Source organism: Panthera pardus, unplaced genomic scaffold (assembly GCF_024362965.1).
Source record: "Panthera pardus isolate Hobbes unplaced genomic scaffold, ASM2436296v1 HiC_scaffold_15, whole genome shotgun sequence".
Lineage (NCBI taxonomy): Eukaryota > Metazoa > Chordata > Mammalia > Carnivora > Felidae > Panthera > Panthera pardus.
The window spans coordinates 60,614,872-60,636,632 of record NW_026526710.1 but is presented as its reverse complement, the minus strand read 5'-3'; the positions used below and the strand labels follow the sequence as shown (position 1 = coordinate 60,636,632).

General features: G+C 42.3%; 1 protein-coding gene across 1 annotated transcript in view; it reads left to right on the top strand.

The window, feature by feature from the left end:
• The window catches only part of EPG5 (ectopic P-granules 5 autophagy tethering factor), a 106,299-nt gene that overhangs the window by 74,840 nt on the left and 9,698 nt on the right, over positions 1 to 21,761 (top strand). The window contains exons 31-39 of the mRNA XM_019464163.2: positions 156 to 369; positions 2,903 to 3,051; positions 3,617 to 3,818; positions 4,385 to 4,457; positions 6,489 to 6,592; positions 11,388 to 11,563; positions 14,677 to 14,862; positions 15,358 to 15,567; positions 16,282 to 16,426. Coding sequence (XP_019319708.2) covers positions 156 to 369; positions 2,903 to 3,051; positions 3,617 to 3,818; positions 4,385 to 4,457; positions 6,489 to 6,592; positions 11,388 to 11,563; positions 14,677 to 14,862; positions 15,358 to 15,567; positions 16,282 to 16,426 — 1,459 coding nt within the window. The remainder of the gene's footprint in view (positions 1 to 155; positions 370 to 2,902; positions 3,052 to 3,616; positions 3,819 to 4,384; positions 4,458 to 6,488; positions 6,593 to 11,387; positions 11,564 to 14,676; positions 14,863 to 15,357; positions 15,568 to 16,281; positions 16,427 to 21,761) is intronic.

Here is a 21,761-nt window from a genome sequence, read left to right as displayed (position 1 = left end):
CTCCGCTCAGTACTTGATTATAAATTCTAGTTTCAGTTTTTGTAAAAAGCCGAATGCTCAGTGGTCTTTGACTTTAAATTTGCACATCATTTTCTCTACTTCAGCTAATTTCCCCGTGTCAGTAAAACTGCTTCTTGTTTCTTTTTTCTTTTTAGTTCGATCTTAAGCAGTGGTTAAACGCCACTAAACCTCCTCTGTCTGATCGTACCAGGCTTCTGGAGTCCATTCACTTGGCACTTACTGCCTGGGGCCTTGAACCAGATGAAGATATTTTGATGCCTTTTAATCTTTTCTGTAAGCACTGGACTTACCTTCTTCTCTACCAGTTTCCTGACCAGTACAGTGACATTCTCAGGCTGCTGATGCAAAGTAAGTGGCTTTTAATTGTGACTGATTAGATTGCAGCGAATATTTGATGTGACATTTACCATTCTATGGATGTCATCTAAAAATGTAAAAATAAGACAAGTACGCAGGAGTTTAGAATTGCTAATTTTTACCTAAAGTGCTTGACAAACCGAAAGCTGTTTGTAGAAGAGGGCAGTGATTGTCTTAGTGATTGTCCTAAACGTTTGGATGGGTCCTGATTCAATAAGGCAGCACTTAGTATGTGGTGTTGGGGTCCACAGTCGTGCACCCACCTCTTTCCCTTGACTTTGCAACCGTCCTGAACTGGGCTGGGGTAGACATGCGCCTGCTTCCTCTGTTGACTGCAGATTTGGTGAGAGAAGGAAGTTGCTTCTTTGCAATATGTTTAAGGTGCCAGTCGGTTTCTCTGTAGGTCCAAATAGTGGATACATTTTGGTTCCCCTCCCCCTTAATTCTTTGACTCATGTTTGTTTGCGAGTAAATTTTACCTATATATAATGGCAGACTGTGTTTATATTCGCCAAGGGACTGAGATGTGTTCAGTTTTCCACAGCCCCACTCTCCCATCTCCCCACCGCCCTGCATTTTTCACTGGAGTATTGGAGATTACAAGAGGAGTAAAGGTTGTTAGCGTTTTTATTTTGGGAATTTCATTAGGCAGGAATTTTACTGAAGTTTATTAAATGAGATAGTATTTACTTTTTTTGTGCAAACTTCAGATAGTTTATAGGTGTAATGGAAAACTAAGATTTGCTTCATGCCAAATCTTTGTGTTACTTCATAGAAACCATTTAATGAATAGGTTAATGATTTTATATATTGGACTATCTGAAGAAATACTGAAATGTGTGGTCTCGTTTTCAAGCTTTCATTGTTTCCTGTGGAGGCCAGTTGCAGGGTGGGTGGAGAATGGTTGCAGGAGAGGTATTTGTATGATTTTGATCCATTATGCATAACTAATTTTTGTTCTAAATTTTCAAAATTTGATCAAGTATACATTGTGGGTTTTTTCCCCGAAACCTTTTTAAGGAATTGTAAACGGTGTGTTCAGGCAACCATTGACTTGCATTTAACAGGAAATTTATACTTCCCAGGAAGAGTAATTCAGTTAAAAGCCTAGGAATTACAGTACCACCCCTGTCAGATTCTATGACTTCTAGCCTCCTGGTTTCCCTTTCCTCCCTGGGGAGGGTGTTGCTGTTCTCGGGGCTCTATCCTTTGCTTTTCTATGATTTTCCTTCTTCGTGGGCATGCCCGTTGTTTTCCCTGGCTTCACTACCCTCTTCTAGGTGTGCCTGACTCCCACACCTGTAACTTGATTCCAAAGCTCTGCCCCAGGAGCCAGACCACAGTAGCCATTCACCACAGACCCTTCACTGTTCCCTAGACATCTCTCGCTCACCATATTGCAGCTGCCTCATCATCTCTCCCCTCAGATATACCAGCCTTGGTTGTCCCTCGTGATCCTCATGCCATCTCTGGGTGGGAAGGGCCTGAGGAGGTCTGAGTCCTGGCCTCTGGGTGTGAGACTTACCAGGAGCACAGTGCTGTCCGTAGTGTCTATTTTGCATGCTGTGTCTGTGTTGCTTTAGGTTTTGCCTGTTGAGGGAGTGGAGTTTCAGGAGTAAGTACGAGGAGAGAGCCTAGACTCTGAGGTTCCATTCTGCAGTCCAGTCTCCCTTGTCCTGTTACTGCTGTTTCTCTCACAGCTTCATCCAGGAGAGTGGCACTTTTACCATTCCCCAGGTAGGGCCTGGTAGGCAGGATTCCCCACTCCCAACACTGGATTCCAGCCCTGATGACTCCGGCTGTGCTCACTCCCAGGAGAGTCACTAGGAACCAGGAAAGTCAAGAGGGAAAGTCAAGTGTCCGGGTGGACAGTTCTTTTAATAGGTTCTCATTACTGCGGCGTCTTCACCATAGATCTGTATGAATTTGTTTTGGATTTTTATTTAATTTTCATTCCTTTGGGTTTGTTTTTAATTTTAATTTTTTTAATGTTTTTATTTTATTTTATATTATTTATTAAAAATTTTTTTTTCTTAACGTTTATTTATTATTGAGAGACAGAGAGAGATAGAGCACGAGCATGGGAGGGGCAGAGAGAGGAGGAGACACAGAATCTGAAGCAGGCTCCAGGCTCCGAGCTGTCAGCGCAGAGCCCGACGTGGGGCTCGAACTCACAAACCGCGAGATCATGACCTAGCTGAAGTCGGACGCTCAACTGACTGAGCCACCCAGGCGCCCCATTAATGTTTTTATTTTATTTTTGAGAGAGACAGACAGAGTGTGAGCAGGGGAAGGCAGAGAGAGAGGGACACACAGAACCCGAAGCAGGCTCCAGGCTCTGAGCTGTCAGCATAGAGCCTGACGCGGGGCTTGAACTCATCAGCTGTGAGATGCTTAACCAACTGAGCCACCCCAGGTGCCCCAAAATTTCGTTCCTTTGTAAAGTACACGTGTTCTTTGATTCAAGTTGAAAAAGTTAGTTTGTGAAAGATGCTAACTTGCTGTCCTCTTCCCGCCCCACAAGGCTCCGCGGAGCAGCTGCTGAGCCCGGAGTGTTGGAAAGCCACTCTGAGAGCCCTGGGCTGCTGTGCCCCAAACTGCCAGCAGGGGGCAGCTTCTGCCGAGAGCTCAGTGCTTCAAAGCTCTCCAGATGTTCTCTTGTCCGATAAGCAGGTGTGTAGCTTTTGGTGTCTGAAGTTTATGTCTCTGCATTTCTTTTCTGTTTCCTTCCCTATTTTTTAAACAGTTGGGACACATTCAAAATTTATATCTAAAAAGCTGCACTCTTATGGATTATCTTTAAGAGCCCTGTGTTTTCCTTTGTCTTTTGCTTCCTCCCATGCCCCCTATGCCTTTCTCTCACACCTCAGAGTCTGATTCTTGCCCATCCATTTAGGAGCAGCCCAGGCCACCCCGTTAAACCTCCCCTCACCACCTTAACTCATCCGATTCTTAAGCTTACACCCCTGGCACCTTTGGTCAGATTTTCATGCAGTGTCCCATGGGGCTGGGCTCCTCATTTCGTCAATTTTATGTGCTATGGGTCCATGTGAGAATGTACTGGACAGAATGGTTCCTCTGCTTTAGAAAAAGAGTTTGAAATCTGCTGATTTACTTTTCATATGCAAACACCTTTGCAACTGTGTTACAAAGTGTGAGCCCTCTGTCACAGTCCTCTGTAGTAGCTGCTGAAAGTAGACATTGGGTGAGGATTCTTTGACCAGTCATTCTCTTCCAGGTAATGGAGACGATACAGTGGCTCTCAAATTTTTTTTACAAGCTTCGCTTATCCACATTGGACTTTAAAAGCTTTGGTTTATTCTCAAAATGGAGTCCTTACATGGCTGATATGAAGACACTCTTGGGCTATCTTGTTAAAAGGCTGCTTGACTCAGAAATGGCCTGCTTGGCTCAAGACCCATCTGCCAGCAGCAAAGCAGGTAACATGCCTTTAGTGCAACAAAGAGTGGGGTGTTCTGACCTTCCATCAGAGGAGACTTGAATAGACACATGGAGAGATTTAAATCTTAGCAATAAAATTAAATATCTGAGTGTCAAGAAGAAGAAACAGGAAATATGCAGTGTAGGTGTGAACCCATCTATGTGTCATACCTCTGTTCCCCCGCACAGGGGTGCCTGCTTCAGCTTGTCTCTGCCCCTCCTTCATAGAGCAGGGTGCAAGGAGATGGGTTTCAATCTCTAACTCTTTCTTCCTGTTCTTTATCTTGCTCAGGAAAGGGTTCTGAATATTTAAGCTTTTATCGTTAAAAAATACGCAGTAAAAAATTATCCATGATCCTGTGTTGTAATAAAAATTCTTCAAGAAATTCCATTGCAGCAAATGAAAACACAAACAGACACACTTAGTTATAAGAAACATGTTGTTTGCATATCAACATAGGTTTGTGAGTATATAGATGAGAAGAAGTAGATTTTTAGTGTTACCAATGATAATTGACAAAGGATGAGCTTGTTTCTTGTCTCTAAAAATTTTGCTTTGTTTTAGTGCTGAGATCCCTACATTCAGTAATCATCCAGCTCTTTAAGCCATGGATCTTGGTTTTAGAGGACAATGAAAGGTAAATTGTTTTTCAGATATTCAAATTCCTTTGAAATTTATAGACTTAAAGTTCTGAGGGGATTTTGGTATAAGGGATGCATTCATGGATTTGAATTTTTATGTAGGGCCGTATTTAAATTTAGAAAATGCTTCCTTATTGTTTTTTTAATTTTTATTTATTTTTTTTAAATTTACATCCAAGTTAGCATATAGTGCAACAGTGATTTCAGGAGTAGATTCCTTAATGCCCCTTACCCATTTAGCCCATCCCCCCTCCCACATCCCCTCCAGTAACCCTCTGTTTGTTCTCCATGTTTATGAGTTTCTTATGCTTTGTCCCCCTCCCTGTTTTTTTTTTTAATTATTTTTGCTTCCCTTTCCTTATGTTCATCTGTTCTGTATCTTAACATCCTCATATGAGTGAAGTCATATGATTTTTGTCTTTAATTTCACTTAGCATAATACCCTCCAGGTCCACCCATGTAGTTGCAAATGGCAAGGCTTCATTCTTTTCGATTGCCGAGGAATACTCCATTGTATTTATATACTGCCTCTTCTTTATCCATTCATCCATGGATGGACATTTGGGCTCTTTCCATACTTTGGCTATTGTTGATAGTGCTGCTATAAACATTGGGGTGAATGTGCCCCTTCGAAACAGCACACCTGTATCCCTTGGATAAATACAGAGTAGTGCAATTGTTGGGTTGTAAGGTAGTTCTATTTTTTATTTTTTGAGGAACCTCCATACTGTTTTCCAGAGTGGCTGCACCAGTTTGCATTCTCTCCATAGAAAATGCTTCCTTATGAAGGGAACTTAAGACATTTTCTGTTAGTGGAATTGCTAGTCTGGTCAATCAGAGTTATTATCTTAATACTAACTTCGAAGCAAAACTGGACACTCATTTCCTTTTTTTCCACAATAAAGACATTGAATAAATTTTGGTCCTTAATTTTGGAAAAATTTTTCTCTTGAATTTGAATTTGATAATACGATACTATAAAATATGAGAGTAACTTGGTTTTATCCAGTACCTCAGTTATTTTTTGGAAGTAAGTTGGCTTCCGAATTACTGGGTGGGAATTAACGTGAGCTCTGCAATTAAGTGAAAACATGGTGTTGTGAGCATTCAAATGAGAGGTGTAGAACTGCTCACATGCAGGTAGCTGCCTTATGAGTCTTTTCCCTGAAAGGCATACAGACAAAGCTACATGAACTTGTCGGGAGCTTGTTAACATTACGCCAGTGCTAGATATCTCAGTATTTAAGGTACCTTCACAAATACTGATCTGTTCCCAAGACTCAGAGAACAGGAATGGCTTACTCCAGTTCCACAGCCAGTGAGGGCAGAACTGAGAACAGAGCTCAAGGCTCTGACTTCCATGTCAGATCTTTGTATTAACCTGTGCTGCTCCAGGGGCTCATTGAGGAAAATAGAAAAGGTTCTGGATCTTTTCTTTTGCTAGAGAACTATCCTTAATCTACAAGCTTCAGGATTTTGCACAGATTCTAAGACTGCTGGCAGTAATGCAGACTGCTGTTTATTTCTAGGAAGAATTAATGGGATTTATTTTGATATTGAACTTTCTGAACCCAGTTCAGAAACTAAAATGATCATGTAAAGAGTTTTTTTCTTTGGTTATTTCCTGTCCCTTTTTGGTCATCTTTTTTGTTATGTGGATTTTTTTTTTCTTTTTTTCATGTTTTGGGTAGAGAAAACTGTTGAAGCCACTTAGCAGCATATACCTAAGACATTTGAAATGTAACCAAGATACACAGGGTGTAAATTAGGTATAAAAAGGTGTTAATTTATGTAGGTAACACATCTCTGACTTAATTGCATTGGAATAAACGTTGAGAAGAAAAACTAAATTGTATGGCGGATATTATGAGCCTCCCGGAATTTCCAGCTGTTAGAATGGTCTAAGTGTGTATTTGGGCTACGTAATACAGTGTTCTCTAGGACATAGGCGGTCCCTAGACTCTGGGGCCTAGAATAATTTAGTCATGGTGCTTTCATTTCTAAGTGTGTGCTTCTTTTATTTGAAGCAGCCAACGACATTACCCCTGGCTGGAGAGTGATGCTGTGGTGGCCTCGAGCATCGTGCAGCTGTTCACTGACTGTGTTGATTCATTGCATGAGAGTTTTAAAGGTAGGAAGAGGTTACGTTATGTCTCTGGTTGGCTGTCACTTTTTCCCTAAGTCATTCGGTTAATCTTTGGCCTCTGCTCTCCCTACTTTATTTAATTTTATTTTAGTCGGGGGGACAGTCATCTTTGACCAAAGACGGTCACTGATACAACTGGTTAGCGTGAAGTTTGTAACATCATACGTTGTTTGTAAGGCAGCTCCGAGCTTCGCCAGCCATGGCAAATAGGCAGCCGTTCTCTTCAGATACTCTCTGGCCCTCATGTTGAACCTCGTTCTATCTTCTGTGCCTCTAACTCCTTTTTCATGTTTTCTTTCTGTGCTTCATTTTGGGCAAAGGCTTGAGGTCTCTCTTCCAGTTTACTCAGTCTCCCCAGTCCTGTCTAACCTGCTTAACAACAACAACAAAAAGCTTTGAGTTTCTTATTTCAGTATCTAGAAGTTGTATTTGTTTTTCAAATCTACCCTGTTTCTTTTTGATAGCATCTGATTTCTTTTTTTGTTTAAAATTCTAATTGTTATTTCTTTGAAATGTTTAAACATACTTTGCTTTATGACCTGTGTGCGGTAGTAATTATCTGAAGTCCCTGCTGGGGACACCTGGCTTATGCTACAGTTGGATGTTCCTTTAGATTCTCATACTTAGAGGCTTGTTTCCTTGTGTATTTTAAAAAAATGTTCACTTATTTTGAGAGAGAGGAAGTGTGCGTGTGCACACACAAGTGGGGGAAGGGCAGAGAAGCAAAGAGAGAGAAAGGAGGCGAGAGAGAATCCCAAGAGGCTCCATGCTTAGATCAAAGCCTCACTTAGGGCTCGATCTCAGAACTGTGAGATCATGACCTGAGCCAGTAGATATCAAGGGTTGGATGCTTAACCGACTGAGCCACCCAGGTGCCCCTCCTTTTGTATCTTTTTGTTTGTTTGTTTGTTTGTTTGTTTTGAGAGAGTGCGCAGGAAGGGCAGAGAGAGAGAGAGAATCCCAAGCAGGCTCTGTGTTGTCAGTGTGGAGGGTGACACGGGGCTTGAACTCACAAACTGTGAGATCACAACCTGAGCCAAAATCAAGAGTCAGATGCTTAACCAACTGAGCCACCCAGGCACCTCTCTGTGTATATTTTTAAATTTCGTATTGTGAGCCCATATTTAGAGACATTTTCTCTGTAGAAATTCCATGAAGACCAGGATGAGGGTGTGTCTTCCAGAAAAGATCCTCATTTGTTCCATCTGGAACTATGATTCCTCAGCCTGCGGTTTCTCTCACTACACAGGTATAAGCAGTCAGACCCCAGACTCGCTTGTAGGTGTGCCCAGTTACCACGAACAGCTCCCCCCGCTTCTTCCGCTCCAAGTCCAGGTGAAGGTAGAGAAAAGGTTCCTTTCTTCCCCGGATCTGCCCTCTCAGTGAGGGCACAGGCCTTGGGAGACCCCTCATGCTATTAGAGCCCTGCAGAAGCAGACCCCTCGGCATGCAGCTGAGGCTTTGGTGTCTGTTCAGGACTTGCGTTTCCTGGGCTCTCTTTGCTTCTGGCCACCCACGTTTGGCCTAGTTGTCTTCCGCTGAGTGTACCTAGCTATGCATTTTCAAAGATGTTTTATTTGGGGCGCCTGGGTGGCTTGGTCGGTTAAGCGTCTGACTTCGGCTCAGGTCATGATCTCACGGTCCGTGAGTTCGAGCCCCGCGTCGGGCTCTGTGCTGACAGCTCAGAGCCTGGAGCCTGTTTCAGATTCTGTGTCTCCCTCTCTGTCTGCTCCTCCCCTGTTCATGCTCTGTCTCTCTGTCTCAAAAATAAATAAATGTTAAAAAAAAATTAAAAAAAACAAAAAAACAAAAAAAAAACAAAGATGTTTTATTTTACCTACTGTATCCAAATGTTTTATATTGGGAGGTTTATAAGGACATTTGTTCCACTCCACCCAGATTCTTGCGGTTGCCTCCTTTTTTTCTCATTCTAGTTTCTGTTCCTGCCTATTGAATAGATTAATTATTTCCTGAAAACAGTATTTATGTCCTATCATATTCATATTTCCAAACTTTTAAGTGTCATGTTTTAGCCCAACATTCAGATGTATCTGGCCCAGTGCGCTTCAGCATTGTGCAATGGCTTCCTTATGGAAACCTTCCACTCCAGCCATACTGCTTGACACACTGTTCCGCCGATGTCCTTGGCCCTCCCCTCACTGTACTTGCTCATGCTGACTCCACTACTGGACGAAGCCTCGGGTCCTTTATATTCTTCTGCACATGTTTTTGTACACACGTGTTTCTCTTCTGCCTTTGAATCTTCATAGTACATCTTCATAGTTTCAGTCCTTCAGGAGCAGACACCGTGGTGGGGTAGAATGCTACTTGGAATCTTTTTGGGGTGGTCCCTGGGAAGATAGGAGGGAGAGGAGCGGCAGTGGGCGAAGAATGCCTTCAGGGCCCGTGCAGGTGTAACACTTGTGAAAGGCGATGGGAAGGAAGAGCAGTGCCTCTGCCCAGGCACAGCTCCGAGAAAGGGCTGGCCAGCCCAGCAGCGAGTGCCGGGCCAGGATTCCTCACGGAGTGTTCCCCCGGTGGGCAGAAGTGGCCAGCTCTGTGCTCAGCTGTTGGCTCCACTCAGGCACTGCAGTGAGTCCTGAAGGTGCTACGGCCCGATTGGCACGTGCCGTTTCTGACTAGTGTACCTCTGTGGCTGCCGTGGCCTCTGTGGCCGCCATGTGTCTGTGTGGCACTTAGTCGCAGACTTAATATGTCATCCAGTCCTTAAAAAAATGTGCACATGTATAGAAAGATTTAGGTTCACAGCAAAATTGAGCAGAAAGTACAGCAAGTTCCCATATCCCCCCCCCTCCGCCCTGGATAGCCTCCCCCACTATCAACACCCCCCACCAGAGTGGTACATTTGTTACAGTTGATGAGCCTACACTGACACATCATTATCACCCAAAGTCATGGTGTATGTTAGGGTTCGCTCTTGATGTTGTACGTTGTTGATTTTGAGAAATGTATGATGACACATACCCACCATTACAGTTCTGCCTACGCCCCCCCCCCCCCCCACTAATTCTTGGGGAGAATTTTTTTTTCTTTCTCCGTAGTTTTAGTTTTTCTATAATGCCAAATAATTGGAATCATACATTATATAGCATTTCATATTGGCTTCTTTCACTTACTATTATGCATTTAAGATTTCTCCAAGTCTTTTCATGGCCTGATGGCTCATTTCCTTTCAATGCTGAACAACATTCCTTTGCCTAGATGTATCCATCCAGTATTTTTTATTGATCTTTTATATATATGCCTGATCTCTTAAAAAATTTTTTTTTCTGACTCAACTGTAAGATGTAAGCTCTAGGCACAGAAACGTTCTTTTTATCCCCACAAGACTCGGGCAGTGCCGTAGGTTCAGTGTCTATTTGATAAGTATGGGTTCAATGAGTAACGCATGAAATCCTAATAGTACTCACTTTTTTGTTTTTGTTTCTTTGGAAAGATAGACTTCTGGCTTCTTCTTACCATCATCAAAAAGATTTGAGCATTAAATTATAATCACAAAGGCTGTATATATTTGGTTTCTTAGTATAAGGGACAAGTACTCTCTTAGGCTCTTGCCTGTGTATATAAAGTAAGAAAGTAGCTTGGGTACAGGAGGGTACACAGCTAACGTCAGGAATTGGTAGCTGAGTTCAAGGAGAGGAAACAGCACTATGCAAAGCAGGAAGAAGTATTTTGTTATAGCCTTTTAGTGAGGTCTTCTGATCCAGCTCTCTCCTTTTATTTGTGAGAAAATGAAGACTCAAAAAGCAAAATGAATTTATCTGAGCTCACAGAACTTAGGTGTATCTGGGCTGGAACTAGAAACTCAGTCTTGTCCTAAGAGATTACCTTTTAGACATCTTGTACCTACATATCCGTACTTATTTAAACAAAACTATTTTTATTCACATTTGAACAAATGCTACTCTTACCTTGTCTTAAAAGGTTAAAAACATGTTAGTGTTTCATGATGCAGAATAAAGTAAGGATGCGAACCAAGGGCACAGGCATGTTAGAAATGATAAATTGATTGGTACCGTGGGCTGATGCTTATTTGTCATTTTTCAAAAGCCGCTATTAAGAAACATCGTCAGGTTTCTGTTCTTGTTGTGCGTGGCTCCCTCTTCTTTGACTCCATTCATTCCTTTTCATAAAACCAGAAAGTCTGAAAAGTTTTGTTTTAGACGAAACGCCGGTTACATTGCCATGAACTCTTGAGGGCACTGTAGTAATTGATACTGGTGATGATAATACTGAGTGATAACACAGGAGTGTCATTTTAGACTAACTTGGCTGAGTGACAGCAATAATCTAGTTTTACCGCACCAAGGGTTAAGTTTTAGTCATGTGGCACATTTCTTCTTGAGGGGTATTAGATTCCTCCAGGGTGCCCAAAGAGTAAGTGCTAAGGCTAGTGGCCGCGTATATGCCGAGGGCAGCAGACTAAAGGGGTACCTGGAAGTGGTTGGGGTTATGCAAGTATATTTGTGTTAAAAAGCCAAATAGTTAGAAGTTTTAAAGAAACACTGATCGCCCCTGCTTTCTCCCACATCCCAGCTACTTATTCCAGTTACCCAAGTGAGTAATTACATACCAATCTTTGTTAGTAATTTGCCATCAGTTTTTTTTTTTTCCTGGCACAAGAAAATCTTTGAAAGTGAGTAAATATAGAGAACCTTAGGTCTTAGACTTTCAGTTCAAATTTCTGTTTTGTATTAATTTGTTTATTTTTAAAGATAACCCCGAATGTCTTCAGCTGTGTTTTCCATTTCAATTTCAGATAAGCTGTCGCCAGGTGATGATGGAGCCCTCAGGTTGCACCTGCTGCATTACTGTGAAGCATGCACAGCACCCAGAATGCCGGAGTTCATTCTGTACGCTTTCCATAGTGCCTACCAGAAGCTCCCGTGGAGGGACCTGCACCCTGACCAGATGCTCATGGAGGCCTTCTTCAAAGTAAGCCTCACTCCCTGTGGCACAGCCCGGCTTCTGGGCAGCAGCCTGTTCAATGGTTTTTAGCCACAGTTGCGGTGTGGGCTTTCTGTGTGCCTGTGTGGTGCTTGTGTGGAGCATGTGACTTCCCATGGAAATCGTTTCACTGTGTGAGCGGGTGATTGGAAAACACTTCTAGGACCATTTTTAAACCCAGAGAAAGATTTTGTCTGTCACATGGCTGTCACCCCCTAGATTTTAGTAATATTGTTCGATGAGTACATAGTTTAATGACTTCGTCATGCTCAATCTTGCTGTTTCTGGGTTTGCATATTTTTCTAGGATAGCATCACCAGACTTTCATACTGTTAAATGTTCTATTAAAGCAAAATGTAATTGGTACTCAAACCATTAGTTTCTTTAAGCAGTTACATAAGGGAATAATGTTGTAGGAGATAGAAGTGCGTTGTAACGGCCAATGATGCATCGTAATCGTATAAAGACCTGAAATGACCTGGAAAAAATGCTAATCTGTGTGTGTGAGTTTTAGCAGTAGAAGCAGTAGTTGTGAAAAACACCACAGTGGTGTTACTTACCAGCCAGGCAGTGTTGTTGTTCTTAAGTTTATAGTTTTCTTTTTTTGTTTGAGAGAGAGAGAGAGAGAGAGAGAGAGCACAGGGAAGGGGAGAGGGAGAGAGAATCTTCAGTGGACTCCACGCCCAGCGAGGAGCCTGATGTGGGGCTCAATCTCATTCATGACCATGAGATCACGACCTGAGCCGAAATCGAGAGTCGGACGCTTAACTGACTGAGCCACCAGGCACCCCTCTTATGTTGCTATTTAAAAAAAATTTTTTTTTTTAATGTTTATTTATTTTTGAGACAGAGAGAGACAGAGCATGAACGGGGGAGGGTCAGAGAGAGAGGGAGACACAGAATCTGAAACAGTCTCCAGGCTCTGAGCCGTCAGCACAGAGCCCGACGCGGGGCTCGAACTCACGGACCGTGAGATCATGACCTGAGCCGAAGTCGGACGCTTAACCGACTGAGCCACCCAGGCGCCCCGTTATGTTGCTATTTTTAAAAACCTGTTATAATCTGGTCTTCTTAGCTTTTTACAGTCATTTCCATTTATTTATTCATAGTCATTAGCTCATTTGTGTTCACTCTTAACTTAATGTCAATTGATTACTGGGACACCCTAAGTGCTTTAATTACTGCGGGGCCACAGTGGTTTGCGGCAGTAGCGAAATGTACTGCAGTCCTTCTGTGCTGCACACGAGACTCACCCAGGATGTTCTTGTCAGCCACTTGTCTGTGGCTGAGCTCCAGGGAAAGCTGAGGACAGTTGTCTCAGAGATAAAAGGTTAGGAATGATTTTGTAGCTAGGTTTAGTATATGAGACAGGTCCTAAGTATGTATTTGTCACTGTTATGAACATGGAAGAAAATGTTTGTTTAAAGAGCTGTAATACAGCTTTAAGTAAGAGGGCAGCCTCAGCTGTGTGACAGATTAAACTAGAACAGTCTCTGGAGGGATGCTCTAGACTCTGTGCCTCTAGGAATTTTAGTCTAATGATAGATGACCCTGACCTGCCCAGAAGCTGGAAGCTTTTCAGTTCTATGTGTCTTGCTGGCCTTAGAAGGGATGTTTTTGAAGGGTTTAGAGTGAGGTTAGAGGTTATCAGGAGGATGAAGAATCATTTTCTAAAAGGGAAAAGAATAAGTAGTTAGTATGATACAATGATGGTAGTCATGGGAGGGCATGAATCATTACCAAGGTCCATTGATTGTGATTTTATAAATGGAGTAGAGCTTTTTAACCTTCATTTTAAACAGAAAAATTTATAGCCAGCCACATTTTATTTTAAACAGACTGTTGAGGGGCGCCTGGTTGCTCAGTCCATTGAGCGTCTGACTTCGACTTAGGTCATGACCTCGCGGTTCATGAGTTCAGGCCCCACGTCGGGCTCTGTGCTAATAGCTCAGAGCGTGAAGCCTACTTCAGATTCTGTGTCTCCCTCTCTCTCTGCCTCTCCCCTGCTCGTGCTCTGTCTCTCTCTCTCTCAAAAATAAATAAACATTAAAAAAAAATGTAAACAGACTGTTGAAATGGGCTAATAAGATAGAACTCTGACATTGATTATATACTTTAAAATATATCTACCACCCCTCCTACCAATCCCTAATGTATTTTAAATAGGATTTAACATTATGAAGTCATCAAAAATCACAAAGACTAATGTTGTGGAGATATTTTTATAACATAACATTACACTAAAAAGGCAGTATAAAAATTATGTACACTGTTATAGTAGGTCTCAAAGTAGAGTCCTAGGACCAGTAGTGTCTGTACCACCGGGAAACTTACTAAAAATCCAAATTCCTGCTGCCACCCTAGATTTAGGAAATATAAAATTTGGCAGCAGGGTCCCACAGTCTGTGTTTTAGTGGGTCTTTAGTGGGGGGGGGGGGGGGTTCTGATGTATGATCAGCTTTAGGAACCACTGGCTAGTAGATCTCAGTCTTTGACCTGTCCTAGCACATCTGAGGGCTGTAACAGACTCCCCTGAGCTTTGGTGACTGACCGTGGCAGTCTGGTTAGAGCTAGGGAAGGTCACTCCTCTCCTATTAAGAATTAGTGGAATAGAGGCACCTGGGTGGTTCAGTAGGTTGAGCATCTGACTCTTGATTTTGGCTCAGGTCATGATCCCAGGGTCATGGGATTGAGCCCTGTGTGAGGCTCTGTGCTGAGTGAGTAACCTGCTTAAGATTCTCTCTCTCTCTCTCTCTCTCTCTGTCTCTGTCTCTGTCTCTGTCTCCCTCTCCTTTTGTCCCCTGCTCATGCACTCTCTCCCTCTCCCTCCCTCCCTCTCTCTAAAAAAAATAACAAAGAAAAAAAGAATTCGTGGAATAAATAATGAACTCTAAATAAGGTGAAAAATGTACACATTCACTGAGCATGGAAAAAAAATATGACAAATGTTAAGTCTAAATCTCTGGGGGAAGGATTTATAGATGATTTTTATAATCTGGGAAAAAAGTTATTTTCTAAAATACAATTTAGTAAACACTGATTTATACACATCTTCAAGATAGCTTAAAGCAAAACATTGATTTGAATTCATTTCCCTTTAGGTGGAACGAGGAAGCCCTAAGAGCTGCTTCTTATTTTTGGGGTCTGTCCTGTGCGAAGTCAACTGGGTCAGTGTGCTCTCTGACGCCTGGAGCCCCAGTCCTCACCCAGAGACGCGGAGCATGATTGTCTGCCTCCTTTTCATGATGATTTTATTGGCAAAGGAAGATCAGCTGGTAGACCAAGCAGTAAGTTTGGAGAGCCTGAGATGAAGACTTGGCAAGGCTTCCGAGATCCTCCCTTTCTACGAAGTTGGAGTTTTTCACTGGTTTCCCTAACACCTCTGTCGGTGTGATATCTGCTTGGCATTTGGGATGTGCCTTCAACTAGTGCCTGATTTTCTGGGATCGTTCCTAATCGAATTCTGGATCATGAAGGGAGGCACATGGAGTTAGAATATAAAAATCAATTTTATCTTACATCTCATTAATTGCTAGTTCTATGACTAGATCCAAGAGTTCCTTTGAAAAATTGGGTTCTGAATACTTACAAATCTTAAAGTGTTTTTGCCAAAACTTTGGTTATTACTTTCACTAGCACTTCTACTTGAGTAGATACTTCTTTGACATCTTACCTGTTCCATGCTGGTCATGGGCCCTCTTAGTGGTCACTCCATAGACTGGAGACATATTTCTGGGAAATGGGGAACTCCAAAACTAAAGGAGTATGTGTTTTATTTTCAGGATTCACCTCTGCTGAATCTCCTTGGACAAACAAGCTCACTTTCATGGCATCTTGTAGACGTCGTGTCATACCAGAGTGTGCTAGGTTATTTCAGCAGCCATTACCAGCCATCCGTCATCCTGGCAAAGGAACCTTCTGCTGAATTAATCATGAAGCTCCTGAGAGTGTCTGCAGGCCTTTCTGTTCCTACTGACGGCCAGAAACATCTCGTAAGTCGAGTGGGTGCTTTAAAAGGCAGAGTGTTCTTCGGGGTTATAGTAGTGTAAGTGCTACTGAGGACAGGCTCAAGCCTCGTGATGGCTCAGTTAAAAAAGGTAGAGGATGTATGTCATGGTGCACTTATTTTGTACTCCTACTAGAGTTTTTAGTTTTAATTATCTCTCTTGGTCAACCTTCACTTACGGCAGTATCATGGGCTAACGAGAGGTGAAAAAGGTTGGGGGTGGCAGCTGTTGGTTTAGGGATCTGGATGTCCTTGGCAGCAGAATGGCAGGGAAGTTATGAGCACGAGTTTGAGGTCTGACCAACTCCGGTCCCCAGCCCCCTGCCGTTGTGACGTTGGTGTTCTCATCTGAATTGGAACTAGTAATACTTGCCCGTAAAGTGTTGTTGTGAGAATTAAATTAGGTAATGAACATAAAAGTGTTTGGAAAAGTTTCTGGCAAGTAATTAGTATAGCGTTAATGTTTTTATTAACGTAGTGAAAAAGGAAGAGTGTTCTGGAATTCGGGAGGATGTGTGTTCTAGTGACAGATGTGCGCGTATCCCTAGACACAGGGTCGGTCCTTCGACACACGCCTGTCTTTGTGTGGTCTCCTGCTCTGTTCTCTCTACCCGCTACCAAAGCAGTCAGAGCCGCGGCATGCTCCCCGGCACTTAACACTGCTTGCATGGATTCATATGAACGCTCCTTTTTCTGTCAGGATGCGGTTCCAAAATGCCGAGCCTTCACTCATCAGATGGTTCAATTCCTCAGCTCCCTGGAACAAAATGGAAAAATCACCTTAGCAGCCCTAGAAAAGGAGATGTCTAAGCTCTTAGATGATATCATCGCCTTTAACCCACCTGGTAAGTGGCCACGGGCAGTCATGTATTCAGTCGGTGAATCCCTGAGGCGTGTGAGGCCTCGTGAGGTCCGGGAGGCGGGCAGGACGCTTTCAGTCGTGTTCCCGGAGAAGTGATGCGCAGAGAGAGGACTGGCTCCCAGGGACACTGTCATTTCAGCACTGGGGAGGCACGAGTGCTAAGAACTTGAGGAGGGGTTCACACTGTCGGATGCTGGTGTGAGGTTAACTGGACTGAGGGCTAAGCTAGACGACTGGATTTAATGAGTGGGGGGAGCCAGAGACGGCCCATGAGCAGCATTCCAAGATGCTTTGGCTCTTCCCTGGTGGGCACTCCAGAATCACCTATAGACACGTGAAGAAATCGTGTGCAGAGAACTTGTGCTCCCAGCAGTTTGGTGGACTGGGTATCCTGACTGCTTCTGCTGAAAACAACTAAGAATGCTGGAGAAAATGTTTTTATGAAACCAAAAATGAAACTTATCATGGAAAATCTTAGAAGTCAGGACCTAAGTGGAGGAGGAACCTGCAAAGGTAATTGGAGTGCCGAGGCTGGCTTCCCCCATGAAGGCTTTTGTGGAACCTTCTTAGACTGGGTGGAGACACTAAAGCCTGGGGCCTGCTAGTAATGGGATCCTAAAAGGAGCTCCTGTGCATCACCCACAGGATGGCATCTTCAGGACAAGGGTAGCTAGAGCTTAACCTGCCCCTGGGAGAGGAGGGCAAAGACAGTGGTATGTTTGACCTGGGTGTTGGGGCACATGTCTGTGTGGTGGGCAAAGAGCTACGTCTTTTTGAAAATTAGTAAGTATAAGTTGAAGCACATCTTTGAATTTGAAGCACAAATTCCCGCTACCTAGACTGTCAAGAGAAAAATTCCTGTATGTGGAAATTGAGTTCAAGTTGTTCTGGGTTGGCAGTGTCGTTAGATGCCTGGTACAAAGCTACCAGAGAGCCACTTTGCAGAAACCTGTCTTCAACTCTGGCCTCAGAGTTCCAAGGAATATGAAATCCTAGTGGAAAAAAAAGTCATAAAACACATAAGGAAACAAGGCCCCACAAGCAAGTCAGCAGAAAATGACAGTAGACTCACACATATAAAGACTTAAGACACTGGAATAATTAATTAGCACAGTAAACTAGTATTTTTAATCTATTTGATGAAATAAAAGATTTGAAAATGTCAGTAAGGAGCAAGAAATTATAGAAATATACAGCTTTGAGAGAGAATCAGATATTCTAGAAATGAAAATGTAAAAATTGTGATAAAAACTTGGTAGGGTCAACTCATCTGAAGAGAAAATTAGTAAGCCGGAAAACGAATATGAAGACAATGTCCAGAATGCAGAACAGACAGAGAAAGAATGTGGAAGTGAGGTTAGAGGGCATGGAGGATAGGCCGAGAAGATTTACCACATATCCAGTCACCCAGTCAGAATTCCAAGAGAAGAGGACAGAACTGGGGGGAGGCAGTAAGGAGCTGGAGAGATAGCAGGGCTGAGAATTTTCCAGGGCTGATGAACGGAACACTCCTCGGATTCAGTAAACGCATCAAATCTCAAGAAGGTTGGAGAGAAATTGACATCTGTACACACTGTGGTGACACTGCAGAGGTACCAGGGACAAAGGAAACAACTTTCACATGAAGGAAGGAAGGACAGATGGGCGGACACGTTCAAAGGAACAACATTTGCACTGACCGCCGATTTCTCAGTAGCAACAAAGGAAGCTAAGACAGTGGAGCAACTCGAGTGTGCTCCGAGAAAATGACCGTGACCTGGAACTGTCACCTTAGAGATACAGTCTTCAAGGGTAAGGATAAAATAAAGATATTTTCACTGACAATGGAGAGTGTCCCAAAGACATCACTAAAGGCAGTCTTGAAGCATGTTCTTTAGGTAGAAGAGTCATCACGAATAAAAAGGATTGGATTGCAAGAAGGAAAAGTAAGCAGACAAAGTGGTAAAATGTGGTTAATATGAACATAAACTGCCTGTGTAAAGCTACAGTCAGCATGCATTTAGGGGCTTAAAAAGCAAAAGCTAAAATTAAACTATATGACCACGAGTATATAGAAGTGAGGAAGGAGGTTGAGTTAAAAGCATTCTAAAGTTTTAGTATTGTTCGAAATGGTCAACAAATTGATTAAATTTATACCTTGATGGAATGTGAATGTTGACATTTCTCAGATGTTCGCTAAAAGAATAGAAATAAAATGTATAATTGCCAAGTTAGTGGAAGGAGATAAAAAGGAATGGCCAAAATGCATTTAGTCCAAAGAAGGCAAGAAAAGAAGCTTGGAGAAGGTGAGAAAAATAAGCAAAACGAGGTAGTAGAGTTTACGTCCGTAAATGTTAATGGACTGTTTAAAAGACAGAGTTTGTCAGACTGGATTAATAATGCACAACATCCAGCTCTAAGCTGTTTATAAAAAGTATATACAAAGCATAGGCTATACAAAGCCTTCTAGAAGGCAGTCATAGCGGGCAGTTACTAAAATAGAAAGCTGGCATAGCTTTCATATTAGACAGATAGATAGGACTATATGGCAGAAAGCATTACAGAGCCAGAGCGTTACAGAGCACCCAGATGATCTCTAGGGTGTTTTCCTGCCTTGAAGTTGCATGAGAGAAAAATAAATAAATAAAAAGCGTTAATAGAGATAGAGTCATTGGAAATTGATAAAAGTTTTCATATACCAGGAAGATACAATAACGATAAATGTATTTGTACCTAATAACACAGTAGTGACTACAAATACCTGAAGTGAAAATTGACAGAATTAGGAAGAGAAATGTGAAAGTCATTCACAGTAAGAGATGTGGCCACACTTCTGACAGTAATTAATTAAGGAAGGAAAATCAGTAAGGCTCTAGGAAGTCTGATGGCCCAGCTGGCTGTAGTGCCCATGTGGAGGAGATGTGCCCTGTAAATGCAGAACTCACGTGGTGTCAATCTTGCCCGGCACGGGTAAGGAACCTCACCACTTGTTCAGTAGAAAGTCAGTTTCCACCAATCCCAAAGGACTGGTGTGGAACAGACCACACACATTTTAACCACAGTGCAGTGAACTTAGGAATCAGTAGCAAAATATAATCGCGTGCTGGAATTAAGAAGCAAACTTTTAAATAACTGATGACCAAAGAAGCAATCATAATAGAAATTAAAAATATTTAGAACTGGATACAAAACCAGAATGCATCAAAACTTGTAGGATGCAGCTACAGTGGCACTTAATTGCTTGGCCTTAAATGCTTATATTAAAATTTTAAAAAGATGAAGATTAGTAAGGTAAGGATCCAGCTTAAGAGGTTATAAAAAGAACAGCAAAATACAACTAAAGACTGTGGAAGGGAAGAAGTAATAATCCAGAGAAGATAAGTAGGAAGAGACTGAGGATGAAGAACAATGAAAGTGGCCAATACAGGCGTAGGTGAATCTAAATGAAATGTGAGTGTCTAAAACAAGAATAACAGTAATGCCTCCCTGGGTCATGGCACCAGTAGGTTAATGCCCTTGCATGGTCTGAGAGTCAGTTAACATCAGACTTTGAAAACTCAAGAATGCACGTGTCATTTGTAAGATAACCACCATAAGAATGTTGAGTGTTTAACTTACAGACGAAAAGAGAAAAAGTACAATAAGAAATAGTGAAAAGAAGTAAAAGAGAGAAAAAGGAATTTGGAATAGGAGGAATAAAGAGAAGACATATCAAAAGATAGTAGATTTAGACCCCGTTATGTCAGTAATTACATTAAATATGAATGACTAAAATTGTCACACCGAATAAAGGAAGGAAGAAAAAGATGACCCACTGGAAAAAAATGAACAAAGACCCTTGAATTGACACTCCACAAAAGAGAATATCTAAATGACCAGTGTATCTACAAAAAGGTGCTAAACCTTGTTAATAATCAGGGAAAATACCGGGGTGCCTGGGTGGCTCAGTCGGGTAAGCATCCGACTCTTGGTTTCAGCTCAGGTCATGATCTCACAGCACGGGGCCTGCTTGGGATTCTCTCACTCTCCCACTCTCTCTGCCCCTCTCCCATTTATTCACACATGCATGAGCACTCGTGTACTGATCAGAGTACTCGTGTACTGCTGATCACAGAGTATATTGGTACAACCTTTTTTAGAAGTTTGCTATGATCTGGGGCGCCTGGGTGGCACAGTCGGTTAAGCGTCCGACTTCAGCCAGGTCACGATCTCGCGGTCTGTGAGTTCGAGCCCCGCGTCAGGCTCTGGGCTGATGGCTCGGAGCCTGGAGCCTGTTTCCGATTCTGTGTCTCCCTCTCTCTCTCTGCCCCTCCCCCGTTCATGCTCTGTCTCTCTCTGTCCCAAAAATAAATAAAAAACGTTGAAAAAAAAAAATTAAAAAAAAAAAAAAAAAAAAGAAGTTTGCTATGATCTACTGGTTTGCATATCTTACGACTCAGAATTCTGCTCCTAGAATGTTCTAAAAGAAATGCACCTGTGCCCTGGGAAATATGAACAGTGTCTGTAGCTATGCATCTAAGGGGGTCCAAAACCGAAAAGAGCCCATTTGTTCAGTAGAAAGGACAAATTGTTGTATATTTGTATAGTAGAATACAACAGTGAAAATCTGCCACACCATGGGTGAATCTCACAAACTTTTTAATATTTACTTAAATACTGTTTGAGAATAGGTGATTGTAGTATACTATGCTGGGAAGCATAGTCATTTAAAGCTGGTGTCACTGCGTAGATTGGAATTGGTGAACAAGAAATCAGTTGAAATTTCTTGAACATATCTGCAATATAGATTTACCATATAGGTCATGTAATATGGTAGTCAAAAATAGAGATTCTGGAACCAAACTGCCTGCTTTATCCACTTGCTAACTATGTGATCTTGTAGAAGTTGTGTAACTTCATCTGCAGACTGGGCATAATAATCGTACCTGTCTCATGTGGATAGTGTAAGCACGGAATGAGTGTATGCCTGGAGCTGTAGCATCAGCCTGGCAAGTCAGTAACTCAGTGAATGTTAAAAAAGGAAAGAAAAGAAAATTACCAGACAGTACTGGAGAGGCTGTTTTAGAATTGATCAAATGGGCTTAGGCCCTGAAGATTAGCTAATAGCTGGCCAAGCACAGGAGAGGAGGGCTTTCTAGAAAGATCTTAATCAGAAGAGTGATGGGATCAGATCTGGTTTTTCAGAAAACATTTGTTGGCTGTGTTGATGATGCATAGGGAGAGGCAAGGGTGGGATCTACTAGGAAGTTTATTGTAGTAGTTTTTTGTTCCTGTGAGTCATAATTAAAAGGCAGATTCAAATTAAAATTGCTATTGGACTGAAATTCATAGATAATGCC